This window comes from Malus sylvestris, chromosome 2, assembly GCF_916048215.2.
Source record: "Malus sylvestris chromosome 2, drMalSylv7.2, whole genome shotgun sequence".
NCBI classification, from domain to species: domain Eukaryota; kingdom Viridiplantae; phylum Streptophyta; class Magnoliopsida; order Rosales; family Rosaceae; genus Malus; species Malus sylvestris.
The window spans coordinates 1,599,119-1,620,860 of NC_062261.1; the positions used below are offsets into that span (position 1 = coordinate 1,599,119).

The window sequence follows — 21,742 nt, forward strand, 5'->3', positions numbered from 1 at the left end:
AAAATTTATTAATTATTTTGCTTCTTAATCTGACACTGCATCAAACGCTTCACTAAATTAGTCCAGCTTAGTCTAGTCTAAGCTAGTCCAACTTAGTCCCTGAAGCTAGTCTAGTTCGAGATAGTCTGGTGCAACAAACGCACCCTTAGCACTTAACCATCCCTTAGGACCTACACTACAACCAAATGAGCAAGTGTTGGTCAATTCACAATCTCTGCCAGCTAATGTGTCTAGTGATACTGGGTACTCTATGACTACACGTTCCAAGTCTAGTGTTGTCAAACCAAATCCAAAGTATGTTATGCACGTTACCATTAATACATGTCATGTTGAACCTACTTGCTTAAGTCAGGCAATCAAGCATCAGGAGTGGATGGAAGCTATGGTGCAAGAATTTAATGCACTACAAAGGTGTGGAACCTGGAGTTTAGTTCCATATCAACCTGACATGAGCATACTGCCAAATAAATGGGTGTTCAAAATTAAGCGCCAAGCAGATGGCACTATAGAGCGACATAAAGCTCGTTTGGTGGCTAATGGATTTCATCAGAAGGCTGGCGTCGATTACACTGAGACTTTCAGTCCCGTGGTTAAGCATAGTACCATTAGACTTGTCTTAAGTCTAGCTGTGTCAAAGAAGTGGTCGGTACGCCAACTAGACGTTCAGAATGCGTTCCTCCATGGCTACTTGAATGAACAGGTATTCATGCGTCAACCATCAAGGTTCATTGATAAACAGTTTCCTAATCATGTCTGTAAGTTGCAACGTTCCATTTACGGTTTAAAACAGGCGCCTAAGGCTTGGTTCCAACGTTTTTCAGACTTCTTACTACAACTGGGATTCAAAGAGTTTACATGTGATTACAGTTTGTTTATGTTTAATAAACAAGGAGTCTATCTCATTCTGTTAATATATGTAGATGACATTTTAATCATAAGGAACAATTCTCGTCAAATGGCCCATTTGATTAGGAAACTTGGCAGTCTGTTTTCAATGAAAGATTTAGGGCCTCTAAATTATTTTTTGGGAATTGAAGTCAAGTACAATGGTGATTCCATGTAACTCAGTTAGTCGAAATATGCCCTAGACTTACTTTCTCAAACTAAATTTACAGAAGCAAAGCTTATTTCCACCCCGGTGTCGTTTGGTCAAAAGTTAAGTGCTTATGTTGGTGATCCTTACACCAATCCAAAGATGTATCGTAGTGTTGTTGGTGTCTTACAGTACATCATCGTCACTCGACCTGATTTATCATATTCTGTGAATCAGGTGTGCCAGTTTATGCATTCTCCAAAGACCACGCACTGGATGGCAGTCAAGCAAAATTCTACATTACTTGAAGGTTACATATAATCATGGGCTATTGTACAAACTAGGGAATGCCAAGTTAACAGCTTACTCTGAAGCAAATTATGCTGGCAACCCAGACACTAGTCATTCTACAGGTGGATTTTGTGTTTATTTGGGTTCCAACCTTGTTTCTTGGAGTTCGAAGAAGCAAAAGACTGTATCTAGATCGAGTGCAAAAGCGGAGTATAGGCAGTTAGCTTATACCACTGTTGAGTTGTCATGGCTCCGGTCTCTTTACAAAGATCTCCATCTGCATTTGGTTCAACCAATTATTTTGTGTGACAATGTTTCATCTATTGCACTAGCGTCCAACCCTGTTTTTCATTTAAGAACCAAGCATCTGAAAGTTGACTATCATTATGTTCGTGAAAAGGTTGTTCATGGTCAGCTGTTGGTAAATTATGTGTGTTCTCAGGACCAGCATGCTGATATTTTTACTAAAGGACTGTCTTCGTCCCAATTCAAGTTACTTGTTTCCAAGCTTCCAGTGGCTCCACCTCCTGTTAGGTTGCGGGGGGTTGTTAGACGAAGTCAATGTCAACTTTCATCCACTGTGAATTAAGGAGTCTAGCGCACTTTGAGAGTTCAGTTTAGTTGGCAAACTATTATCTGATTAGGGTTCCTTGTTTGTAGGATATATTTTCAAATATTTGTAAACTGTTGGTTTATGATTTGTATTGTTTGGATTTCAAATCTCCTTGTAAATAGGGGTTTTTAAACCCTCTGATGTAATCTTTAAGCAATTATAAATACATGCATCCTACAGTTGAATGGGTATGCAATCATCCGGAAAAACCTGTGTTATTAAGTTTTACAGGCCTTTGATATGGATTGCTCAAGATTGGGAGAGATTTGCAGCGTGCCCAGAACACGACATGTCATTATACAATTGGAGAGACATTTGGAAAAAAAAAAAAAAAACTTTCTTCCAATTCTATATTGACGTATGGTGTTCTACTCCAGGTTCCAAGCACACTGAAAATATCTCCAAGATTGGGCACTTTGTTTTATGTTTGGGCCTTAGGCTGCCTTAGCGGCATTGTGAACATATGTCAAGATTTAGACATATGTATAATCACATTAATTTGAGCGAATGTGATCCTTCTCTTTATGTGCTCAAATTCAAAATGACACTCTTAATAGTTTATATTTCATTAAAGTAGGATATTACTTGCATAGGAAAAAATAGAGTTGAATTAAAAAATTGTGAAGATTAAAGGGCGGTTGAGACTGCTCATGCAAAAGGAAAGAAAAAATTGGCTCATAAGCACTTTTGTTAGAAGCTCTTTTATTAAAAAGGACAAGATTGAATTTTGTCTCGTAATTCATGTAGAAAACATATCATTTTTTAATAGAAAGCAAGGTTGAGTAGCGAAAAAAAAAAGAAAAGCAAAACTAATGAAAATAATTTGAAAATTTTGAGTTTTAAGATAAGTACAAAATAAAGGGTAGAGTGAATAGTACCAAGATTAACTTTTTAGTGTAAAAATATGGCTTTTCGTTAAAGTAAACAATACCGGGAGTTTTTCGTTAAAGTTCTCAAAAAAAAAAAAAATCAATCTCATTATTTTTTTTTCCATCTCGTTTTTTTCTATTGAAAATTGAATTGCGAATGAGTAATGTTATTCGTACCATATTTTTATACCACATTTATATTCCTAGGTGTCCACATCATTTGAAAATTTTACGAAACCCAACGAAATGAAGGAGAAATACTCCTGGTATACCACAATCATTATTTAATTAACTAATTTTTCTTAATTATTAGTTTATTAAATAATGAACTAAATTTAAAAATCAAATTAATTCAAATAATATGATGTCCACATCAAATGACACGTAAGATGATATGAAAATTTGATACAAAAGCACAGTGTGAATAACATTACTCATTGCAAATTGGCCCTTTAAACCATCTCCAAACATGGGCTAAAAGCCAAATTACCACCCCCAAACACTCTCCAACCCATGTTAAAATTTTAGGCTAAATGCCAAATGTTATTTCTGGGCCAAATACGGAGCTTTCCCCCGGGCTAAATGCCAAATGTTTATCAGAATTTAAATTTTTTTAGATTAAAATGTTCATAAAATTAATTTACAATAATCTACATATTTTTTTAATTGATTTAAGAAAAAAGTTAGCCTAAGTTCATTCTTTAATAATTTCGGCTTAAAATTTTAGGGCAGAAGGGTTGGAGCAGAAAGATGTTTCTGAGCTAAAAGTCAAATTTTCTAGGCTAAAAAATTTAGCTTTTAGCCCATGCGATAGTCTTGGGGCACAAAAAAACATTTCCAAAATATTTTACTTTTGGCTAGAAGTATTTGGTTGTGTCCGTCTTATCTATCAAGTCATCGTCGATTCGTCTTGTTCCTCCTCAGCCTCTCACACCCTTTCTTTCGTCGCCCCTTCCGATTCAACGGCTCTGTGAATTAGGGTTTTCTGAGCTGCCTCAATCCTTGATTTCGTCTTTCATGGTGTCGATAGTCGTCTCCTCCCAATCGTAAAGTAAAAGCAAATTCATTGCAAAATTCGTATTTTCCAGGTAAAATTCCACTTCCTTTTTCTTTCAAATTAGCCAAGAGATTCCTAAAATTTGAATTAAATTCATAAAATTACATAAAGAAGCAAACTTGCTGCAATTGCTGGAAGCATAAGCTAAGGATTTGAAAAGGGCTTTTTTTTTTCCTTTTAATTTTGTTTGTATTTTCAGCCTTGTATTATGGTTGAATCAGATTTATAAAAAGATGTAATATAGTTAGTCAGATATGTGATTTATCAGTTGGGAATATTTTGCAGGAAGGATGAACAGCCTTAAAGATTGGATTTCTTCCCAGTTGGTATCCATGCCTCTGGTTTCGCCTCGACCGTTGTCGGGCAGTGACAGTTTCTTTAGGGAGGAACCCTCCAATGAAGAGTTTGATGACCAAGGTAATACCGCCAACCCGAAAATTCAATGCTGTTGATGTTTTCAAAGACTGATTCCTTAGATTGACTGTAAAATGCCATCAGTCTATGATATGCAGTTCTTTAGTTTGACTGTAAGAGTATGTATTGTTTTCGAATTAATTAGTTTCGTGTAAAAGGTAGATAATTAATCCATATTTGATGCTAAAAAGCGGAAACCAGTTTCAATCTGCCGGTTGTACTTTGTTTGACTCTGCGAGGAGAGCTCAAAGTTTCTAATTTTCAGGTGCTGCTCACTCGAACACTTTGGTAACACCACGCATTCGGCCTGCCCCATCAACCTCATTTAATAGTGATCGGGAAAATCACTCTGATCAGGCCCTGCAGCATGTTGTAGTTCAGAATTCTGATCATTCTCATAATCGCTCTGATAAGAAAAAGATGGATCCTTTGGTAAGAATTGATGATCTTCAAGTTAAGTTCTTGCGCCTCCTCCTCCGTCTTGGTCTGTCACAAAACAATGTTCTGGTTGCTAAGGTTCTCTATCGTATTCACCTGGCTACTTTGATACGAGCAGAAGAATCAGATTTGAAAAGAGTTAATCTGAGGAGTGATAGAGCTAGAGCTGTGGCAGCAGAACAGGAGGCATCTGGCCTGCCTGAAATGGATTTCTCTCTCAGAATCCTTGTCCTGGGGAAAACAGGAGTTGGCAAGAGTGCCACAATAAATTCTATATTTGATCAAACAAAGACTGAAACCAATCCATTTCGACCTGGCACAGATCGTATCCGAGAGGTTGTGGGAACTGTAAATGGGATTAGAGTAACTATCATCGATACCCCTGGTTTTTTGCCATCATGTACTGGTAATTTCCGCAGAAATAAGAAGATTATGCTCTCTGTGAAGAAATTTATTAGAAAAAGCCCACCTGACATTGTTTTGTTCTTCGAACGCCTCGACCTCATGAGTACTAATTACAATGACTTCTCCCTTTTGAAGCAAATAACCGAGGTATTTGGGCCTGCAGTTTGGTTTAACACTGTTCTTGTCATGACACATTCTTCCCTAGTCCTTCCGGAAGGACCTGATGGGTATCCTGTCAATTATGAATCATATGTGAGGCAAAGCACAGATATGGTGCAGCACTATATACACCAGGCAGTGTCTGACTCCAGACTTGAAAACCCAGTGTTGTTAGTTGAGAATCATCCTCAGTGTAGGAAAAATATCGCCGGCGAAAAGATACTTCCAAACGGACAGGTTTGGAAATCTCAGTTTTTGTTATTATGCATTTGTACTAAAGTTCTGAGTGATGTCAATATCCTCATGAAATTTCAAGACAGCATTCATCTGGGGCCCTCAAATGCCACTCACATGCCTTCTCTGCCGCATCTCCTATCGTCTCTTCTACGTCATCGCACTGCTATTGGTCCAAGTGGAGGGGACGTTGGAGTTGATGAGAGCTTGGTTTCAGATGCGGAGGACGAAGATGAGTATGATCAATTACCTCCAATCCGAATTCTGACAAAATCTCAGTTTGAGAGATTAACAAAATCACAGAAAAAAGACTATCTTGATGAATTGGATTATCGAGAGACCCTTTATCTGAAGAAACAGTTGAAAGAAGAGTACCGTAGGCAGATGGAGATTAAGCTTTCCAAAGAGCAAAATACGGCGAGTGATGATAATTCGAATAGTCAGCAGGCTTCCCAAGAAGAGGCTGTTTTATTACCAGATATGGAGGTCCCTCCAAGTTTTGGCTCTGATTGGCCTGCACACAGGTATCTTTGTCTTCTTACAAGTGATCAGTGGATTATGAGACCTGTTCTTGATTCCCATGGATGGGATAATGATGTGGGCTTGGATGGGGTAAGCTTGGAAACTGCTATGCAGGTAAATAGGAACGTGTTTACCTCTGTTGCAGGGCAGATGAGCAAGGACAAGCAGGATTTTAGCATTCAATCCGAGTGTGCTGCAGCTTACCTAGACCCCAATGGGACCGCATATTCTGTAGGTCTTGATGTTCAGTCTGCTGGTAGAGATACCATCTATACGCTTCACGGCAACACGAAGCTGAGGAAGTTGTGGCACAATGTTGCTGAAAGTGGATTCTCTTTGACGTCTTTTGGGAACAAGTATTACATTGGTGGCAAGCTTGAAGACACCATATCAGTTGGGAAGAGATTGAAATTTGTGATGAATGTTGGCCAAATGATGGGTCCTGAGCAAGTGGCATATGGTGGCGGTGTTGAAGCTACGTTGAGGGGTAGAGACTACCCTGTGAGAAATGATAATGTGAGCCTGATGATGACTATACTGTCTTTCAATAAAGAGATGGTGTTGGGTGGAAACTTACAGTCTGAGTCCCGGCTTGGGCGAAATATGAGTGTGTCGGTTAATGCTAATCTGAATAGCCGCAGGATGGGTAAGATAAGCATCAAAGCAAGTAGCACTGATCATTTGCAGTTCAGTATGGTTGCGGCTTTCACAATTTTCTGGGCCCTTTTACGGAAGAAGGATGTTAAAAGTACAAGTGATGAATAAAGGGAGATCGGAGGAGTTCTGTTGCTGTTTTTTGTATGAAGAGGACACAAGGTAAATAGAAGCTTTGTTCCAAATGTTCGCTTTTGCTTAAGTCGCAACATGGGAGAATGCTAACAAGCTGCATCTGTTTTTGGCCGTTGTTAGCAGCATTCTTTTGAGTTTATCGGACTTGTTATTGAGGTAAGCGCCAGCTTCCGAGCAGCGGTGAATTAGTGAGCTTCCGAGCAGCGGTGAAGCAGTCAGCTAACTGAAGAGGTTTTGTAGTGAAGTAAATTGAGGCAATAAGTGTACAGATAAATCGTAGAGATGGTCTGTCTTATGTTTATGATATTCACAAAATAAGTTGAACTAGAATTAGCAATTAGGTGGAAATCAATATGATGTTTATGTTCTGTGTTATTTATATTGTTATTGTTTTCTTTCTTTTGGCTAAGATATATATACACACACACACATTACGGAGTGGAGTCCACAAAAACGTTTAAAAACGTGTGATCTGGATCTTAACCCACGTGTATGTGTATGTATACATATAATTGCCTTGAAGCAACTGGAATTAAACAGTAATGCTGTCAAACCAAATTCTATCAGATATATGCACTAGGTCATCTACTTTGATCAGCATTATACACAAATTCGACGCACCGAAATTTTAGGCCGTTAACTTTAAGGGTCAGGTCTTGTTCATCCGTTAATAAAATAAGTTGATACGAACACAACAAACACAACCGATTGTCAGGTCTACTTGTGAATACATAGTTTGGAAGTAAGATTTAACTTTTTTCAGGCTTGAACCAGACCCTTGTATTGAAGTCTAAAGCTACCAACATAACAACTGAACTGCTATGTATCTGCATTCAGAGAACTTATCTAATGACCGATTTCAGCAGTCTTCGTCCACGATTTCAGAGATTTGTCGTTGTAGTCGATTTCATACAACGCATAACGAGTTACAGGGAAGCTCAAGCTAGTAATGCTCTCGTCAAGAACATTAACGATTTCTCGAGCTTTTTTCCTCTCTTCTGTCAACTTCCCATAGAGGAGTCTCAGATATGGCATGGAACCTGCATCCAACAAATATTGCAGACAGACAGATTACATATGAACATTCCCGTAAACAAAGAAAACACCTTCTCAACAGTTAATGTAAACAACAACTTACTGTTGTAGAAACCGAAATGGCGACTCCAGGTTTCGGGCGGTTGCAAATAACTAAGAACAGAAAATGTGATGATAAGTGAGTCTATCCTAGCTCAAGAAACCAAAACTGAAGAAAACATGAAGAAAATGAATAGCAATTAGCAAGCGATGGAGAAAATATGTACCTCTCGATCCATCAACAGGGAAACGCACTGGTGATAGTAATTCCTTGTAACCACCTGATCAACTTTAGCAACGATATTACGCCGAGGGGCAGATCTAAACTCGTTAAGAGCGTCCTCACGACTCATCATATAGATGGATCCCACGAGGGGATGTGAGGCTCAATCTTCTGCCCCCCAAACTATGCCCGGAGAACCTCCATCACCGTCTTGGTTCTATGGGAAACATCAGCCGGTGGAATGGCCAAAACGGAATAATGAGTATCGCCTCCTGCAGCTTTCCCTCTTCTCGTCTACCACCACCATCGCATCTTCATCTTTGTCTGAGCAATTATTCTCTATGCTCTCAGGCTTGTGGCGATGTCCCATGACCGGAACTATGCTATTCACATAACCAACAAAATCCATATAATCTTGTGGCCGGAGGGCTTCAATGGGAATATACGTAAACTTCTTTGTACAAAGAATAAAGCAAACAACGCGTCGATCCCTGTCAACCATAAGAAACTCGTCGCTCCACAATGCCACTGGCTTATACCAAAATATGTGATATGTTTGCGGTAACATCTCAGTAGGGCACTCTCTGCGCTCATCGATAGTTAACTGTTTTGTCCAAGCACCCTTAGAGTCGTCATCCATCACCCACATTTCAAATGACACAGGACACAAAGAGCAACGGATTCATTCCACACAGTAAGCTTCAAATCAAAGGGACGCCGGCGCCGCCCGGGTAATCGGTGGAGCTCATATGGTACTTTTATACATGAAGTACCCCACGACTTGTATCGAACGAAATGATCCATCTCCCATTCGCAAGGTATCGATCCATAGCTGTGTCAAATGGAAATAATTCCTTATCTTGCTCAATTCCCAGCCAATAACACATTCCCTTGAAGCACATCTGGAACTCCTTAGGCCAAACCAACGTAGTTTCGGCTTCTAAAGAAACGGTGTCAATCTCTTCCTAAGAATCACAACTCATGGTGTATACTACGGCTTTGTGCGGACAAGAAAATCTCACACAATTTTCATCGGTCTCTTCATCATCATAAGTAAAGGTCACAACTTTATACTTAGATTTGTGATCGTAGCCAAATTCAGTATGAAAACCAACCGGTGGCTAATCTAACATCTAATCTAACAAAATCTAAATATATTTTTGGACAAAAAAAAAAAAAATTAGTTGTGTAAAATTATATTTTTGCCCATATTTCTTGTTCTTGTTCAATTTTAATTAGAGGGTTAAAATAATAATTTCGTAAAATTTTGATTGAAAATGAGGATTCTAGTAATAAGTATTTTAGATAATATAATATTATTGAATCAAAACACTACGTGACGATCAATTTGCACCATAAAAGTTTGCGTCCTGAATTAGGAGGAATCCTTATGGAATATGGACCACATGACCGTATTCCTAATTTTTGTTCCATTAAGAATTTAAGAAGGGTTTAATTACACGGTTGCACCCACCTAAACCATTTACATTAATCATTTAAAAAGTATAATATTATAAGATTGTCTGCAATTTAAATCATTAATTAATATCAATTGCTTAGATCTGATCTGAAAAAGGATTCTCGCCGGATCATTTTTCTAAGGATTCTAAGGATTCCATGATCTCACCCGTTCATCGTACATTGTAGAATAAGAAATCATTTCAAAATTTAAAATTTAAAATTAAATATGAATAGTACATAACGAAAACTGACCACATGATATATGTATATAATGAACGGGTAAGATCACGGAATCCTTCAGCATCTGACATGGCGTCATTGATCGTTGACACTCACGTGGCGTCATGAAAAACCAAATTGCAGATTATCCAGCAGCATATACCTAAGCTAAGAATATCCCCTAATACAAATATATTCTGATTCCTTGAACCCTAAATCAAAAGTCTCCAAAACCACCAAACTATGTTAAGATCCCCTCCACTAGTCGCAAACAAGTAGCCGTGTGTCAAAGCTTCGTGTTTGTGTGAAGTTTAAGTTGTGTGACGTTATTGTATTAATAATCTGTAATATCACGATGATATCTACAAGAGTGTAAACAATTTTTTTACGCAAAATACGTACTTACACTTAAATGGAGTTTTTTTTTTTTTTTTTTTTGTCGAAACACTCGCACAACGCGTCTATCTGATCAAAATATTCAGTAGGAATTAGGATGGGTGTCGTGGGATTGTTGGGTATTAATGGTGAGGGATATCATGAAACCAATCCTGCATTATAATATATAGATAACAATACGTAATTAACTTAATGTGTCGTCACATTCATATGATTTGATATGTCTTTTTTTTTATATATTTTGATAAGAGTGATTTGATATGTCTTCGAACCAATTTTTCATACCACCAATACTAATTAATCACAAAATTACAATTACAAATAAAAACAATAGAAACGTGATTTCACTAACAAACAAATTGAATTTCTAATTACACCAAAACCAATCATTTCAATTTCTTTCTTTCTTTCACCCCCTTACGGCGAAGCCCCCCACAAAACCTCCGCAGAAATGGTGGCGGCCTCCGCGTCGGAAACGGAGGCCTCCCTCACTCTCACCAATATCTGCTGCTTAAACGCCCTCCTCTCCCGCTGCCTCAGCCCCTCCCCCACCTCTAACTGCACCGCGAACCTCGCCGCGCAGCTCGCAAACGGGTGGCTCTCCAAGAACCCCTTCTCCCTGCTCTCCCTCATCAAATCGCCGCCGTGCTCCGACCTCTGCAACTCCATAAGCTTCTCAATCAACGCCTCCTCTAGCATCGCATCAACGGCCTCCTTCCGCCCGAAGTACCCGATTTCGAGCACGCAGACCATCGCCATCACTCGCATTTCCAAATCTTCTGAATTCAGGAAGCTTATGATCTTGGGTATTTCTCCGTTGAACTCGATCTCATCGACGAGCGGCGATTTGATCAGCCTGACGAGCGCGCAGAGCACTCTGATCGCGTCCGGTGACGCCATTTTTATCAGAGAGCTAATCGTCGGCCGACCCATCAAAACTTGACCCACGAAAACATCTTTATTGAACTTGATGAGAGCTGCAATGGCGAAAGCAGAGCGTTCTCTGACTCGCTTCGATGACCGAGTCGATTCGCACAGAACTGACTCGAGCGAGGTGAAAACTTTGGACTTCAAGATCAAATCCTGCAACTCGCGGTTGAACCCCTGCGCGACTCTGTCCTCGAACTGAGTCAGTAGCTTGATCAAATCATCCTCGTCGCGAATTGGGTCTTCTTCCAGAGCTCGCGTCAAGCTTTCTAAGCTCTCGCGGTCGATCCACGCTTGAATTTCGGACTCAATCGACCCGGCGAGTTTGGAGAGGCAGTGAGTCGATGAGCGGCGGGTCAGGAAGGAGCGGATGCTGAGGTGGCCGCTGGACTGGCGGAGGGACTCTACGAGGGTTTTGAGGGTGGCGAGGTGTTGGGAGAGGGCGGAGAGTTGTGGGTCCCGGGAGAGGATGTTGTCGGACTCGGTCTCGAGCTCGAGGAGGGCGTTAATGGCGGAGGATGAGTTTGACTCGGGCGAATCGGTACTAGGGTGGGTCTGTAGCTCGTGGGAGGCTTGTTTTAGAGCTTCTAGGACCTTGAGGACTCGTGGGCCGTCTTCCTTTTGATGGAGCTTGACCTCCATGGCCATGGAGATCAGAAGCCGTCGTGATTTTCTGATGAAGAGGATTTGAGTTTTTTTTTAAGAAGTGGGAGATTAAATAGAATAGAGAGAGAGAGAGAGATCCAATTTTGAAATGAAATTAAAATAAATAAAAAGGAATTTTCTTGTCACAACTCAACGATCAGTTTGTCTCTAGCTACATGCATGGCATGCCAAAGCCAAACATTATTTTTCAAGAGAGATTTTTTAGTGTAATCAACACGAGTACATACGTCAATTAAAGAGGTACGAGAAATTTATTAGTATACCGGAAAAACACGATTCAGTATATCAAATGTTCTAATAAAAATGGTTGAAAATTATGTTTTTTAAATGTCAAACCACTTATATTATGATATTTGATATACAGTTTAATGAAAAATTTCTCGAGGGGCACTTGAGAAAAATAACCTCTTCTTCTTATATAATAACATAGGATTACCACCTCATGCTTCGACCATATTAAAAAAGGAAAACTAATGAAAATGGCTTGAAAACTTTGAGTTTTAATGATAAGGACAAAATAAAGGGTAAAGTGAATAGTACCATGATTGACTTTTTAGTGTAAAAATGTGGTTTTTCGTTAAAGTGAACAGTACCGGGTGCTTTTCGTTAAAGTTCCCTATTAAAAATCTCTCATTTTTATCAACACTCACTTGGGCTCGAAAACTTATTAATTAATTGATAGAATAGTGGTTAGAAATGGATCTAAGAGAGTTATGGTAGAAAGAACTATATTAAAATAATAATAAAAATAAAAGTGCGAAAATCATCAGGAGAGTTTTGCGAAAATCATTTCACAAGTTAGTGATTTACGATGTTGTGTATGCCAATTTTGAACGGCAGAGCTTTGGACTTGGAACTCAGAAGAAGGTCAACTAGTAAGACACTTATGGTGGGGAGATTTTTCAGGATGATTGGAACACGTAATGGTACTATACAAATAGTGAGACATATGTGTTAAAAACTTAATAACTTAAAAAATAGAGTTTCCCATCACTTATATAGAAATACGTGATGTATCACCCGTGTTCTGGTCTGAATGAAAAATTTCTCTTTACGATGAGGGTATAGGTGGAAAGATCATGGCTGTTGGACATTGGATGGCTAGAATTGTTTGGTCAACTTTGTCATAATTTTGGCATGAATAGGATGGGTAGCTAAAGCTAGCGCACATGGAAACTCTTCTGAACCGCGTAACTTGTTTTCCAAGTGTATATGATGATGAGACAGATATAAACTCGAATACAAACGGATACGCAAGTTGTTCCGATTAAGACTCTCCATGGTCAATAGAGCTAGATCTATTGACTTGGACGATTAAAACTAACTAAAGTTTTATAACAATTTATTGTTGACTCATTGTGTGACTTAAACGTGTTAGAAACTTAATTGGACTAAACTATCATTTAGTGAAGGATGAAATGTATTAACTTACGTCCCACTTATTTGATGAAACTGTTGTTAACTGACAAAAACCAACTCTCCATGATAGAGGGAAGTTGGTGAATGTTGATCTATATAAGGACTCCCTACTCATAAAGAAAAGTTATGCGTTATTGGGTTCTATCACCTTAAGAACATCAAATCTTTCAACGAGTAGAAGATATCATTTTTCTTGTTTTGCAATGGCTGCCTCATGTATCATGTAACATCTGTTAGTAATCTAGGAAACCTGTTAATATTATATACTCCTAGTTTTCCAACAAGATGATCATTTTCTCGTAATCTCGTTGTAGAGAAGGGAAATGATAAGTAGAGGATACAACCCATAGTTTGAGTTGAGTTCTATGATTAATATTTTGAGGCTACCATACATTAGAAAGCCTCAGGCAATGATTTTTGTACACAAAGTTGCTCTTCTTAATTGTTTTTATTTTTTAAACTTTTATTGCTTTATGACTTGTTTGAAAGTTTTTCTAAAATTTAAAAGTGTTTTTAGAACCAATTCTTAGTACAAATACAAGTAAATCTTAAGAAGTGCTTTTAGAACTCAAAACAGTTTGATAAAAAACGTTCTCAGTCATTTTAAAAATAATTCTAAACAAATTGAACAATATTTCTCGCACTTTGTAACTATGCATGGCATTATTAATTGTGGTAGCTTCTTGTTGTTACAAATAAATACACAACCACAAATTTTAATATCATCAACTATGAATATTATATATAAACACGGTAGTACTGAATCACATTAATTACGATCGATTAATGGCTCATTTGAGACGACACTTATGCTTATAAAATATTTTTTTTTTGTTTAAATGTGCATTTACGTAAACATGTTAATTTTTCTATTAAAATTTCAACTGCTTCCTTGAATGAATAATTTTACACAAAAATACTTTTTATGACTTAGAAATACATTTAATATTTTTCTACCAAACGCAGTAAGAAACGATCTAAATAGTTAGCATGAACTATCGATGGTTCCGGATTCATGGGGTTGAATCATTATTTTTTAATGTGTGGGTGTGGGTATTGTGTTTGGCTCACGCATGGCCACGAGTTTATGATCTTTTGGGATTTAAGAAAGAGATGTGAGCCATGAGTATATCATGTCTTTGCCCTCCTTGGGGTCATCTATGATGAGTTCTTTGCCCCCCAACTACGATTGAGATTTGTTTTGGATCTCTTTGTTCAGAGTATGTAGATCAAGAGATTCGGACTACCTATTAGTCCATTTAACTGGCTCACTATTCAAAAACTTGAACGTCCCGTATCTCTTTTTCTCTCTTAAATGGTGAAGGTGTCTCGATATGCAGATGTCAGACACAAAAATTCGAAAGGATCTCATTTTCCCACTATTGCACCTATTTGAAAAAGGGCGAAAAAAAGGGACATATGGGCCCGTTTGTGCTAACCAGATATCCAGGAGTAGCAGAGCCAGAAAAGGATGATCCAAACAAACAGAAAGCCCAAATAATAACTTATATGCCTTCTCGTCTTGCAATGTTTTAAGGTGATTGAAATCATTTACTTTTTACGTTACAATTTAAAAATCAACTCTTCAAAAAAAAAAATCGTCACTTAGTACTACGGTCTAGTAGTATTTCTTTTCATTTGTAAGTGAGAGGTCTAAGATTCGATTCTCGCCAAATGTAAATTTACCAAATTATTATTAGCCCATTGTGAAGCTAAGCACACCAATTAGATAATATCTTTTATTCAAAAGAAAAAAAAACTCTAAAAAAAATAAATTACAATTATTAATTATTTGATTAATAATTTTAAATTCAATTGCTTTTGACAAGTTGATGTTTAATAGGTGACTTAGGAGAAATTCATATACCATTTGAGTGTCGCATTCGGAACCGATCCACTACATAATTTGGATCATTCACAAGAGAGGTACGTAAATCTAAACTTAATTTCTATGGGATAGACTAGCAAAATAAACCAAAACAAGTCGTAAAATTTAAATTGAATAGTTCGGACTCAAACTGCGAAATCAAGAAAAAATCTGGATTTCCGTTTTCGATCGCATGTCCTTTGGATGGGCGAATCGAGTGATGATGGATGATGTTTCATAATCATTAATTTACCATATTACCATCAATAATTTACAAATAGACAAAAACGCACAACATCTTCTGACAGACACACGCCGGTAACGTGTGGGTTTCACAAAAAACCAGAACTGACCACTTCAAACTCGCCAGCTGCCGCGCACAAGAATTATATCGCTTGGTACGAGGCAACGGATGAGAAATGTTTTAGGGGACAAAATTACGGTCCGGTACATTAACTGTTATAATATAATTTGTTTGAAATTTCGAATACACTGGTGCGCTGGGTGTTATAATAATGAATTGTGTTTCTGACGCACCGAAAAATCTCTGGCAACGGATAGGGGAGATATAGCATCCTCTAACCTACGTGATGCCACGTCAGCTAATCGGATGCGACTAAAATACGCCTTCCCCTCCGACTACTATTTAGTTCATCACCCTCCTTCTCTCCCCTCAACCTCTTCAAGCTGTAAATTTCTGGTACTCTCTCTCTCTAACTTTGAAAGGTTCTTTTTTCCGTTCGATCTATTTAATTTGTCAGAATATTAGTGCTAATTAGTTAATAATTAATGAGTTTTTGGCTATTTAGTTATGTTCTTGTGCGTTAACGTGGATTGGAAATGTTTGTATTCAGCAGAATTTCAATTGGAATTTTAATGGGATTTGTTAAGTTTGATTAGTAATTGTAATGGTTTGCTCCAATCAGCTGTTCATATCTGTTTCTAACTCTAATATGTGATTGTTTGAATAAATTTTGATGCTTTGATCTTGTTGGAGTGATTTATGCTCGTTGTTGGACTGCAATTGCAAATTTTTTGAAGTAAAAGTCAAAAGGGTTTGTGAAAGTTTGAAAATTTGATATGGCCTCGACTGAGAGGAGGATCATTTTCTGCAGAAAGATGCGAAAAGAGCGAAAATGGTCTTCCATCCCCTTCGATTTTCATCAAATGTTTCGTCTTTAGCTGGTGTTCGTGTTAACCACATATGGCTGATTGCTTATTCTTCTTCCTTTGGTGCAGTTAGTTTTACTGTAATTTGGTGAATGAACAATGATGGCAGCGGTTACTAGGATGGAGTCCGCGTTGCTTGGAATTATTCTTACCTCTTTTGTCGCGTTGAGCTTCTTGATGAATGGGAATGCAGCGGGAATCACGAGTACTTTCATCCGATCTGAGTATCCATCGGTTGATATACCTCTGGACCATAAAGTATTTGCGGTGCCAAAGGGTTACAATGCTCCACAACAAGTGAGAATCCATAGCTATTTTGATATTGCTGTAGAAAAATAGTAGTTTTTCATAATTCGGGATGTGGAAAGTTACGGTTCCTGATTTCTTCCAACAATTTTGATTAACTCAAAAGTACTACGTTTAATACGAATAGGATGAAAATCCGCTATCAGTATTGATGTTTTGAGTTTGATGTTCGTATACGCTTCAAACATTCATTGCAGGTGCATATCACCCAGGGTGACTATGATGGAAAGGCTGTAATCATCTCATGGGTTACCGCTGACAAACCAGGGGATGGTAAAGTGCAGTATGGTACCTCAGAGAAAAAATACAAGTTTTCTGCTAAGGGGGTCATGACAAACTACACCTTCTACCAGTATAAGTCTGGCTACATCCATCACTGTCTTGTTGATGGCCTAGAGGTAACCATGATTACTTTGTGAAGTACACTAGTAGTAGCATATGTGGTGCGATTTTCACTCTCAGGGTTTGCCTATCACGAAAAGCTTGTGAATTGGTGTGTCCAAGTTTCCCAAATATGAGACTTGTTCATTCTCTTGCTTATAGTTTCACTAAACCATCAATTATTTCTTTTCTTTTTTTCAGTATGACACAAAGTACTATTACAAAATTGGAAATGGTGATTCATCTCGAGAATTTTGGTTTACAACGCCTCCAAAGATCGATCCAAATTCTCATTACACATTTGGGATCATAGGTGAGTTGTTTTCTCTCTGCAAAGGGTCCGATAACAGTTAGTTTCTCTATGCCGTGACCACAGCCTGATATACTTGTATCCTGGGATTCTTATCACTCTCTGTATAAAATGATGTTGAATTTTGTAGTTTCTCCTAATAAATCTTTATCCGTATGTTGCAGGTGATTTGGGTCAGACATTTAACTCTCTGTCAACTCTTGAGCACTATATGAAGAGTGCAGGACAGGCTGTTTTATTCGTCGGAGATCTTAGCTATGCTGATAGATATCAGTATAATGACGTAGGTTTACGGTGGGACACATGGGCTCGATTCGTCGAGCAAAGTACTGCATATCAGTCATGGATGTGGTCTGCTGGCAATCATGAAATTGATTACATGCCTTATATGGTAAAGTATCAAGCATATCTTGAGAGAACTGTCTGAGTTACTTTATGTCACTACAAGTCTTTTTTGATTATTCTGTGACCTTAGAACTGTATACATGATTTGTTGTGTTCCGAAACTCCTATCATGTTGACAGTGCAACCTAAAAATTGTTGCTTTATCTAACTATTAGTTTTGTACATATTCTAGGGAGAAGTTACTCCGTTCAAGAACTATCTTCAGCGGTATGCTACTCCGTATTTGGCCTCTAGTAGTAGCAACCCTCTTTGGTATGCCATCAGACGCGCATCAGCTCACATAATCGTGTTGTCCAGTTACTCTCCATTTGGTAATTGCACATTCCTACGCTTGCAAATATGCGAACAGACTCTATGTTTTGCCGGTATACCTTACATCAATTATTAACTTTGTCACCAGTGAAGTACACGCCTCAATGGATGTGGCTAGCAGCAGAATTGCAAAGGGTTGATAGGAAAAAAACACCTTGGCTCATAGTCCTTATGCATGTTCCGATGTACAATAGTAATGAGGCTCATTACATGGAAGGTGAAAGCATGCGAGCAGTGTTTGAGAGTTGGTTCGTTCAATACAAAGTTGATGTGGTGTTTGCTGGCCACGTCCATGCTTATGAGAGATCGGTATGACTCTTCGCCTTTTATGTTTTTCTACCGTATCCTTTTATATGATATGTTGTTGTTGATACGGCATTCAACATTGGAGTAGAATCTTATAATTCCATTCATCTTCGTGCACAAACTGTCTGTTACTCTAGCATGGACGTCGATAGAAGTTTGTAATACCTTAACGGACATTGCGCTTTATTCATACATATTGTGCCAGTTCATCTTACGTCAATTATAAATTTCATCGCTAGATTGAGATTCATGTTCTTCTTTCGCATTTAATTACAGTATCGTTTCTCCAATATACAATACAACGTGACAAGTGGTTACCAGTACCCCGTACCAGACAAATCAGCTCCTGTGTACATAACTGTTGGAGATGGAGGGAACCAAGAAGGACTTGCTGGACCGTAGGAACTTTAGTCGAGCTTTTTTATTGCGATTTTCGTTTGATAAAAGGTCAGTCGAAATGCATGACTAACACATGTTCCATGGTTTCTGTAGGTTTAGAGATCCACAACCAGATTATTCTGCATTCCGAGAAGCAAGCTACGGGCATTCCACGCTTGAGCTGATAAACAGGACACACGCACTCTACCATTGGAACCGCAATGACGATGGGAAGAAAACCGCCATGGATGCATTCGTGTTACACAACCAATACTGGTGAGTACAGCCATACCATTCAGTTTCTTTCTGGTACCAAAGCAACGAGCGATTCACTTTATGGTAAATTAAACCAGTATACGCGTTTGATATGATTGAACTTTGGTAATGCAGGGGTGCGAATCACGGGAGGCGAAAACTGGAGAAGCATAATGTTAGGAAGATAATGATGGACGAAAGTGCTACGTATTGATAGAAACCGATCACGTCTGTCGGGTGTTTTGCTTGAGAAATCTCAATGGAGAATGCAGAGATGCTTGGAAATTGAAACATTGGATTAGCTTGTATCGAGACCTCTTACGTAAAATAAGCAATATGATCCCTCTGTCTGCTGTTCATGGTATTGGATTTTTAGTTTTGTTTTACGACTATTTCGAATGTTCATTCGGATTACCAGTTTCGCCTATTGTTTTTATCCAACAATGTTGTTTGATGATCGAAACTATCAAGACATTTTAACCTTCTTCTGGCCACCATCGTGTAATTCATACAACTGCTGGATCATCCCGTGATGGTCTGTCATTCTTCAAGTTGGGGATGCTATTTATGTTTTTTTAATTATAAGCGATACTCTACCTTGAATAAAAATTTGAATACGAGACGCAATAAGTTGAAGAAAAACCTTAATTACTAAGGGAATCCACTACAACGCCACTTAACTTTATTGGTTGAATTTTTTCATTCTACCTTTTCATCTTTTTGTTTTCTTTTCGATCTTGCAATATTGCAAGTGACTCTCTACCGAAGTTGTGGTGACTAATATTGACCTTTCACTATAACATGATTTGAATCCCGTCGACTCTTTAATCTAACATAATCTAACAAATTTATCGTTTAACAAAAAAATACAAGAAATCGTTTACTTGTTAAGTCACGCATTAAAAACCAATTTCTTAAATTAATCAAATCGTAAATCATTTAATCGTTCGATTAACATTGTCAAAATTTTTAGTGTTTAATTGAAAACATAATGCGTGTAATTATTGAACAACCGTTAAACGAGTAAATAATTATAAATTTGACTAACTTTTGGTCATCTTTAATTTCCTGGAATTTCTCTTCCTTCTGGTGAGAGTCTCCCTCTTCTTTGAGAGCTTTCTCGCCGGCCGTGTGCGACTGTACAACTTTCTCCGATCTCCTCTTTGAGCCTCCGGTGGCAAACCTTTCCGCTGCCCTCTTGCTGGTTTGACCCTTTTCATGATATGCAACTACTCACAAATCACTCAACTCAACCTACAAGTTGCAGTAGTAATGGAGGGATAGAGGGAAGAAGGAGATAGAGAGAGAAGAGAGATATTTCTTAATATTTTCTGATGATTATATTCCTCCGTTAATACTACCACAATTGGTTACATATATTGTTTCCCAAACACTACAAGCCAGCTGGCATGACTAATCCAAAATACTTATTTAAAAACTAAGCTTGTGATTAAGATAATCACATATATAACATTGCCCCATCCTTCACTTAAATCTTGTCCTCAAGGTTGCAGCTAAAACTTAAAATCTGGAAATCTAGCAGTGAATTCATCATAATCTTCCTAAGTTGATTCTTCAACATCCTTGTCTTTCCAATGAATCAGCAATTGCACCCCAGCCGCATTGTTCTTCTTATACATCATTCTCTGCAGCACTGCCATAGGTTCTTGGACATGTAAGCCATCATCAGTCACCAATGGCAACAATGGCACCGGATTAACATCAGGACCAATGTGTTTCTTCAAGCAACTGACATGGAAAACTGGGTGTATCTTGGAGGTCTCATGAAGCTTTAACTTGTAGGCCACCTCACCAACCTTCTCCAACACCTCAAAAGGCCCATAGAACTTAGGGTGCAGTTTGTGATGTGCATGAGTTGCTAGTGATTGTAGTTGATAGGGAATGAGCTTCAAATAAACCAAATCTCCCATCTCAAAGGTTTTCTCACTCTTGTGTTTGTCTGCTTGCATGTTCATCCTATTCTACGCGATGGCCAAGTTAGTTCTAAGCATTTTCAACATTTTATCTCGAGCAATCATGCCTTGTTCCACACTTTCCAGTTTTGCCGTACCAATTTCATAAGAAGAAATGTGTGGAGGAGGGAAGCCATACACGATTTCAAAGGGAGTGAACTTGGAGGCAGTGTGAAAGGAGGTGTTATAGCTCCATTCAGCCCATGAGAGCCACTGGAGCCACTTCTTGGGTTGAGAACTAGTAAAGCACCGCAGATAAGTCTCTAGGCACCTGTTGACAACTTCTGTTTGGCCATCACTTTGAGGATGGTACCCTGAGGTCAAGCACAATTTTGAACCTGGCAGTTTAAAAAACTTTTTCCAGAAATGACTGAGAAAAATAGTGTCCCTGTCACTAACAATGGTCTGAGGCATGCCGTGTAGCTTAAAGATATTTTCTACAAATTCTTGGGCTACCATGCTAGCAGTGTAAGGATGTCCTAAAGCTATAAAGTCTGCATACTTTGATAGCCTATCCACTACCACCAAAATTACAGATTTCCCTTTACAAGAGGGAAGGCCACAAATGAAATCCATACTTATATCTGTCCATGCTTGCTGTGGTATTGGAAGGGGCTGTAATAACCCAGGTGGTGAGATAGTTTCGTATTTGTTCTGTTGACAAATTCTGCACTCGGATATCCAAGCTTTGAGATCCTTCTTCATCCTAACCCAATAGAAACCTTTTTTCAGCCTCTGATAAGTTTTCAGCACACCTTCATGACCTGCCATAGAAATGGAATGATGTTCCTCAAATACCCTTCTCATCCAAACTGAATCCACGCCTAACACAATTCTCATTTTGTACTTCAAAAACCCATTGTCAATGTG

General features: G+C 38.4%; 3 protein-coding genes and 1 pseudogene across 5 annotated transcripts; 2 read left to right on the forward strand and 2 right to left on the reverse strand.

Moving 5' to 3' along the window:
• The first annotated feature begins 3,673 nt into the window (after nt 1–3,673).
• Nucleotides 3,674–7,199, forward strand: LOC126592160 (translocase of chloroplast 90, chloroplastic-like). 2 transcript variants are annotated; one of them, XR_007612603.1, is made up of 4 exons: nt 3,674–3,894; nt 4,149–4,280; nt 4,543–6,851; nt 6,948–7,199. XR_007612603.1 is itself a non-coding variant. In XM_050257905.1 (3 exons), exons 2-3 carry the CDS (start codon nt 4,154–4,156, stop codon nt 6,798–6,800), a joined length of 2,385 nt encoding a protein of 794 aa, XP_050113862.1. In that variant the 5' UTR covers nt 3,674–3,894; nt 4,149–4,153; the 3' UTR covers nt 6,801–7,199. The 2 variants fall into 2 exon arrangements, 1 of the variants encoding a protein (XP_050113862.1); XM_050257905.1 differs by having other exon boundaries at nt 4,543–7,199.
• Nucleotides 7,200–7,487: 288 nt separating this feature from the next.
• Nucleotides 7,488–9,763, reverse strand: LOC126587692 (uncharacterized; annotated as a pseudogene).
• A 688-nt stretch (nt 9,764–10,451) lies between these two features.
• LOC126592169 (uncharacterized) lies at nt 10,452–11,892 on the reverse strand. The gene has a single exon (XM_050257911.1). The coding sequence runs from the start codon at nt 11,770–11,772 to the stop codon at nt 10,615–10,617; it is 1,158 nt and encodes a 385-aa protein (XP_050113868.1). The 5' UTR covers nt 11,773–11,892; the 3' UTR covers nt 10,452–10,614.
• Nucleotides 11,893–15,562: 3,670 nt separating this feature from the next.
• On the forward strand, nt 15,563–19,393 carry LOC126592202 (bifunctional purple acid phosphatase 26-like). Of its 2 annotated transcripts, none has more exons than XM_050257935.1 (10): nt 15,563–15,802; nt 16,316–16,543; nt 16,750–16,950; nt 17,135–17,246; nt 17,408–17,634; nt 17,821–17,959; nt 18,049–18,269; nt 18,543–18,664; nt 18,759–18,920; nt 19,035–19,393. In XM_050257935.1, the coding sequence occupies exons 2-10, from the start codon at nt 16,346–16,348 to the stop codon at nt 19,111–19,113; spliced, it is 1,461 nt and encodes a 486-aa protein (XP_050113892.1). In that variant the 5' UTR covers nt 15,563–15,802; nt 16,316–16,345; the 3' UTR covers nt 19,114–19,393. The 2 variants fall into 2 exon arrangements, with proteins under 2 accessions (XP_050113892.1, XP_050113888.1); XM_050257931.1 differs by having other exon boundaries at nt 15,563–15,776.
• The last annotated feature ends 2,349 nt before the right edge of the window (nt 19,394–21,742 follow it).